The 6,336-nt window shown below is 43.0% G+C and overlaps 1 protein-coding gene and 1 pseudogene across 1 annotated transcript; both read right to left on the minus strand.

Moving 5' to 3' along the window:
* Window positions 1-1,434: 1,434 nt before the first annotated feature.
* LOC100669520 (olfactory receptor 5AU1) lies at window positions 1,435-2,907 on the minus strand. Its single transcript, XM_010600990.3, has one exon. It carries the CDS (start codon window positions 2,374-2,376, stop codon window positions 1,435-1,437), a length of 942 nt encoding a protein of 313 aa, XP_010599292.1. The 5' UTR covers window positions 2,377-2,907.
* A 1,760-nt stretch (window positions 2,908-4,667) lies between these two features.
* LOC100669237 (heat shock cognate 71 kDa protein-like) lies at window positions 4,668-5,675 on the minus strand (annotated as a pseudogene).
* Between the last annotated feature and the right edge of the window lie 661 nt (window positions 5,676-6,336).

Genomic DNA, 6,336 nt, shown 5'->3' on the forward strand with positions numbered 1-6,336 from the left:
GCCAGGCATGGTGTTATGGATTGAATTGTGTCCACCAAAAATGTGTGACAACTTGGCTAGGCCACGATTCACAGTAAGGTATGATTGTCCACCACTTTGTCATCTGATGTGATTTTCCTATGTGTTGTAAATCTTACCTCTATGATATTAATGAGGCAAGATTAGGGGCTGTTATGTTAATGAGGCAGGACTCAATCTACAAGATTAGGTTGTGTCTTGAGTCAATCTCTTTTGAGATATAAAAGAGAGAAGTGAACAAAGAGACAGAGGGACCTCATATGGCCAAGAATGTAGTGCAGAGTGCATTCTTTGGACCCAGGATCCATATGCTGAGAAGCTCCTAGACCAGGGGAAGTTTGATGACAAGAACGTTCCTCCACAGCTGACAGAGAGAGAAAGCCTTCCCCTGGAGCTGACGCCCTGAATTTGGACTTCTAGCCTACTAGGCTGTGAGAGAATAAACTTCAGTTTGTTGAAGCCATCCACTTGTGGTATTTCTGTCATAGCAGCACTCGATAACTAAGACACATGGCCAGTTTACTCTCCATAATGTAGCAATGAGATAAGCCACTCTCTTGGGGCAGAATGAGTAAAGGGGTGCAGCAAGGCCAGGAATATCACACTTGATTGAGCTGCCTCTACCTGACTTGTAAATTTACCAAGAACAGAAGAAACAGAGACAAGCCTTGTAGAAAGGCAGAATACATGACTCCTACCACCACCACCTCCACATTGTAAGAACATAGGGACTGGTATGAAGGAAAACGGAAAGAGGAGAGAACTTACTGAGAGCCTATTATTTGCTGGATGTTTTACATGTGATCTCTAATCAAATGTTTAATGCTCACACCAAGCTCGTGAACCCCAACTAGAAGGTAAGACATCTGAAACAAAAAAGCTAAGGAACTTGCCTGTTTATTCAGTTTGACAGAGGCCAAATGACTATTTAACCAGGAAAAAAAAAAAAAAGGCAATAAAACATCATGTGAACTTTTGAAGTTGTCATTAGGGCATCATTCAAATAATTGAGCAACCAAAAAAATTTTTTTTTAAGACAAGGAGTCAGTTTTTACAAAGGGAAGTTTGGAAAGAATAGGGAAGGTTTTCCAAGCAGTCGATGCCTTAAGTTAGTTAAGGGAATAATTTTATTTTGAAGAATATAAATGTCAGTTTCTAGTAATAAGATATTCAGAAGCTTGGAAATACGAATGAAGCAGTTGAACAAAGGCATGACTGAATTTTACCAATGACCCCAATTGTGCAACCAACAGACTCTCCTTTCTGACTTCTTTTGAGTCTCTGACATCATTACTTCTTCCTGTGGCAGATAGAAGCAGAAGCACCTGCATGCCCACTCTTCACAAGAATGTGCCCAGGCTAGCACTACATTCCCTTGGCTTTCTAGAGGCACATGGTAATGAGTTGAGAAGATCTTCATCCCACTGTTTTCCTGCCCCAAATCTTTCTTAAAGCTTCCTTTACATCCTTGTTTCTCAAAGAGTAAATCAGGGGGTTCAGCATTGGGATCACCACTGTGTACATCACAGCAACTGTGCGGTCTTGGGTCAGGGAGTAACTAGACCGGGGGCGCAGGTACGTAAAAAGTGTTGTGCCAAAGAAGAGGCAGACAGCAGTGAGGTGTGACCCACAGGTGGAAAATGTCTTGAACCTACCCTGAGCTGAGTTCATCCTCAGAATGGTGATGAGGATGAAGAGGTAGGAAACCAAGATGGTGAGGGTGCAGGTCAAAAGGTTGAAACCAGCAAAAATAAAGAGCAGGATCTCACACAGGGAGGTGTCCACGCAAGAGAGGGACAGGATGGGCGGTCCATCACAGAAGAAGTGAGTGACCACCTGAGCACCACAGAACTTCAGGCTGAAGATACAGCTTGTGTGGATAAGAGAATTAAGAAATCCTGCACTGTAGGAGCCAACAATCAAAGAGGTACAGACCTCAGGAGACATGGTGACTGGGTAGAGCAGGGGGTTACAAATAGCAGCATAGCGGTCATAGGCCATGGCAGCAATGAGGTAGCACTCACTGGTGGCAAAGCCAGCATAGAAGAACATCTGAGCCATGCAGCCGAGGTAGGAGATCACCTTCTTCTTTGCCAAGAAGTTCACCAGGGTCTGGGGGACAACCGTGGAGGAGTAGCAGAAATCCAAGAAGGAGAGGCTCTTTAGGAGGAAGTACATAGGTGTGTGCAGTGGTGCACTCACGTGGATCAGGAGGAACATGACCAGATTCCCCAACAAAGTGATGGCGTACATGCCCAGGAACACCACGAAGAGCAGCGTCTGGAGCTGGGGGTCACTGGTGAGGCCCAAGAGCTCAAACTCAAACTCAACACCTTGACTCATGTTTGCCCCATCCATATTTCTCCAGTGCTCTGGGGTGTGGAATGAAGAGACCACCAGAAATGAGGTTGAACATCTGAGGGTTCTGACTGGGTTTAGTTCTGCCCCAAGGACAGCCTTCTGAAGACTGGGCTTACTCAGGAAATTTGTCTTTGTAGACACAACACTATCATAGAGAGGGTCTTCTCTACTTAACTGATTAGTTAGTTAGTAAGCATTACTTGAACAGCAATGAAAAAATATAAAAGAAATATACACAATTTGTTCTCTCAGGAATCTTTAAAAATTTGGAATAATGAAACAGTATCTCGCCAAATATGTGTCAACTGTCTTGTATATGCTTTGCTCTGTGTTCTGCCTCTCAGGAATTCAAGAGTGCCTGACCTAAGGGAGATTATATTCTAGAGACAATATATTTCATGTTTAACCATACAGGCTCTGGCATCAGACTGCCAGTGCTCAAAAGCCAGACCTCACCATTAACTATCTATATAACCTTAACTTTTGAGTTTCCATTTTTCTCATCTGTAAAATAATGATAATAGCACCTGTTTCAAATAATTGTCATAGAAAATCAATAAGTTAATTCATGTAAAGCATATCTGCAAAGCTGAAAGAATGCCAGTTATGAGTATTGTCACTGGGGAGATGGACCTAACACGTAACTAAAAAAAACTCTTTGCCGTCGAGTTGATACTGATTCATGTCAACCCCATATACATCAGAGTAGAACTGTATTCAGTAGGGTTTTCAATGGCTGTGATCTTACAGAAGTAGATTCCCAGGCCTTTCTTTGTAATGCTGTCAGAAGGATTCGAACTGCCAACCTTTCAGTTAGCAGTCAAGCACAAACTGTTTGCACCACCCAGGGACCTAGCACATAACTAAACATGCATAAATGAATGCATAGATAAAATGAAAGCAACAGCAACAAAATTTAGAAAGCAACCTACCACTGAACAATATAGACAAACTCATGCTGAGCAAGAGTGACTGAACAGGCCCTCAGAGGATCCTAAGGCTGTTAGAGAGGATTCGAAGATGGTTCATTGGCTTAGCTATAAAACTATCCCTGTGAATTTGGCACTAGCCAGGCACAGCTGTAGGCTCTAAAGATGATGAGGTTGGGGTTGTGGAAGAATTGGGATGATACAGGGTTGTAAGGATCCAACTGAGGCTTTGCACTCCGGAGCTTCAGCCAAGGGGGAAGTGCCACCTGTTGTTCAGGCTGGTCATTTCCAGTGAACAGAATCATACTGGACTCAGGGACTATTGAGCCCAACGGGGAAGGAACAGCCCCTCCCCAAGACTGCAAAGTGCCTTTTGTATTCACAGAGCAAACAAGGCCTTGGATACAACACCTAAGCACCACACTGTCTTCTGATCCATTGGCTATTCTGCCACCCACATTCCCAAGTTACCTCTGAGTTCTGGAGTTGCGTAATCACCCTGTGCTCTTTGGTGAGGTCCCTCAGTTGTGAAGACTTTAAAGCCAGCAGACGTGATAGGAGTAGAATGCAAAAAGGCAAAAGTGAGCCACCACCTCCTGTCCTGAAGAGAGTCAATGAATTACACAACTGTGAAATATGTTGGCAGGGTTCAGGAGAAGAAAGAGCTGTATAGAGCAGAGAACGGTTCTAGTTTATCCCATTGGCAGAGTTTTCAGAATCAGCAAACTACCAGGGTAGGGGAAGATACTGGGCATATTCACCACCCACTGCCATTGAGTCAATGCCAACTCATAGTGACCTTCTAGGACAGAGTAGGATTGCCCCATAGGGTTTCCAAGGCTGTAAACCTTTATGAAGCGGACTGCCACGTCTTCCTATCTTTTAGTTAGCAGCCAAGCCCTTTAACCACTGTACCACCAGGGCTCTTACTTGGCATACAGATAACTAAAATTAACTGTTAATTAAGTAACAAAGGCATTACAGTTGTTGATAGAATACTGTGACTGGTGAAAAGAAAAAAAACTTAGCCATACCAAGAGGTAACACGCTCTAATAATATTGAGACACTCAAAATAGAAGAGTGCAAATATGAACACAAAGCATTGGTAACTGAGTTTAGAGGACATGGAGCACGATTCTGTGATTTATTTCATGCCACTGAGATGTAACATTAAGCCATTCTTCTATTTTTATTTTAAGTACAGTTTTAAGACATTGCATTTTCCACATATGATACAGTGCTAATAAAGTACAGTGTTGATTTCTTTCCCTATGCATATTCCATATTCAAGTATTGAGAATACCCAGAAATTTAGTATAGCAGTGTAACTTTTAAACTTCCACTGAAAGTGCTATAAATTTGGGTCCTTCAATTTTTTTACTGTGGAACAATGCTAAGGCATCTATGCTCAGAGACTGGCTTAATCGATGTCTTCAGTGGTGGGTCCATAAGAGATATCACCAGATGGAGGCACTCCACCACCAGGGAGATCCCCAGGCATTCCTCCAGGCATGCTTCTGGCACTCTGGTACGGCTTGGTAATGACGGGGTTGCAGACTTTCTCCCATTTTTTCTGTTAATGTTCAAAATCTTCCTTCTCTGCTGTTTGATTCTTATCAAGCCGGTTGATCACTTCATTGAGCTTGTCCAGAATCTTGTTTGTACTCATCATTGATCTTGCCTTGAAGTTTTTCATCTCCAACTGTTGGTTTCATGTTAAATGCACAGGAGTCAAGAGAATTCTGAGAGGACATCTTGTCTCTCTGTTCCTCATCTTCAGCTTTGTACTTCTCAGCTTCCTGGACCATACGCTCAAAGTCTTCTTCACTCAAGCAACCCTTTTCATTAGTGATGGTAATCTTGTTCTCTTTTCCAGTACTCTTATCTACAGCAGAGATGATGAGAATGCCATTGGCATCAATATCAAAAGTGATTTCAATCTGAGGAACACCACGGGGTGCAGGAGGTATGCCAGTGAGTGCAAACTTGCCAAGCATGTTGTTATCCTAGATCATGGCACACACACCTTCATAAACCTGAAAGAGTACACCAGGCTGGCTGTCAGAGTAGGTTGCAAAGGTTTGCATCTGCTTGGTAGGAATGCTAGCATTATGCTTGATAAGGACGGTCGTGACTCCACCAGCAGTTTCAATATCAAGGGAAAGAGGAGTGACATCCAAGAGCAGAAAATCTTGAACATCTTCAGATTTGCCTCCAGGTAAGATAGCTGCCTGGACAGTGGCATCATAAGCAACAGCTTCATTGGGGTTGATGCTCTTCAATTGTTTTCCATTAAAGAAATTCTGAAGAAGTTTCTGAATCTTGGGAATACGGGGAGAACCACCGACCAGGATGGTGTCATGCATCCCTGAGTTGTCTAGCTTGGCATCCCTAAGGGCTTTCTCTACAGTGTTCAGGATGCCACAGAATAGGTCAGCATTCAATTCTTCAAACGGGTGTGGGTAATGGAGGTATAGAAGTCCATTCCTTCATAGAGTCAGCCTTAATACTGGCCTGGGTGCTAGAAGACAGAATGCACTTTGCACATTCATGAGCACTGCGCAGGCAAAGAACATACAGCTCTCTTGTTCTTGCTGATGTCCTTCTTATGCTTGCATTAAGCCGCTCTTAACCCGACAGTTACTAGTTTATGATAAAATCATTGCAGGAATATGCGCAGTCCTAGATTTGGGTTACAAATGTCAATGACTCCATTGTTGTCAAAAACCAGCCTGGCTCCACGGCAAATTGTGGAGACTTAAAAAAAAAAAAAAGAATTACTGTAAAAAGCAGAGGATGGAAATAACCTACAATAACTTCAAGGAAGTAGAGAAATGGTCCTAAGAATGAGTAGAACTTCTTGAGACCCTGCTTCAAATCTTCTTTTTTCAATAGACCATCTAAGTTTTGGTAATGGGTCTGCAAGTATCACTCTGATTAAAAGAATGGGCAAAAGTAGAGAGAGGTAGGAAGTGGCCACTGCTTGGGATAGTGCAGATGAGGCAGGGAGCCTACACTGGAGGTGGG

The sequence above is a fragment of the Loxodonta africana genome, chromosome 10, assembly GCF_030014295.1.
Source record: "Loxodonta africana isolate mLoxAfr1 chromosome 10, mLoxAfr1.hap2, whole genome shotgun sequence".
NCBI lineage: Eukaryota > Metazoa > Chordata > Mammalia > Proboscidea > Elephantidae > Loxodonta > Loxodonta africana.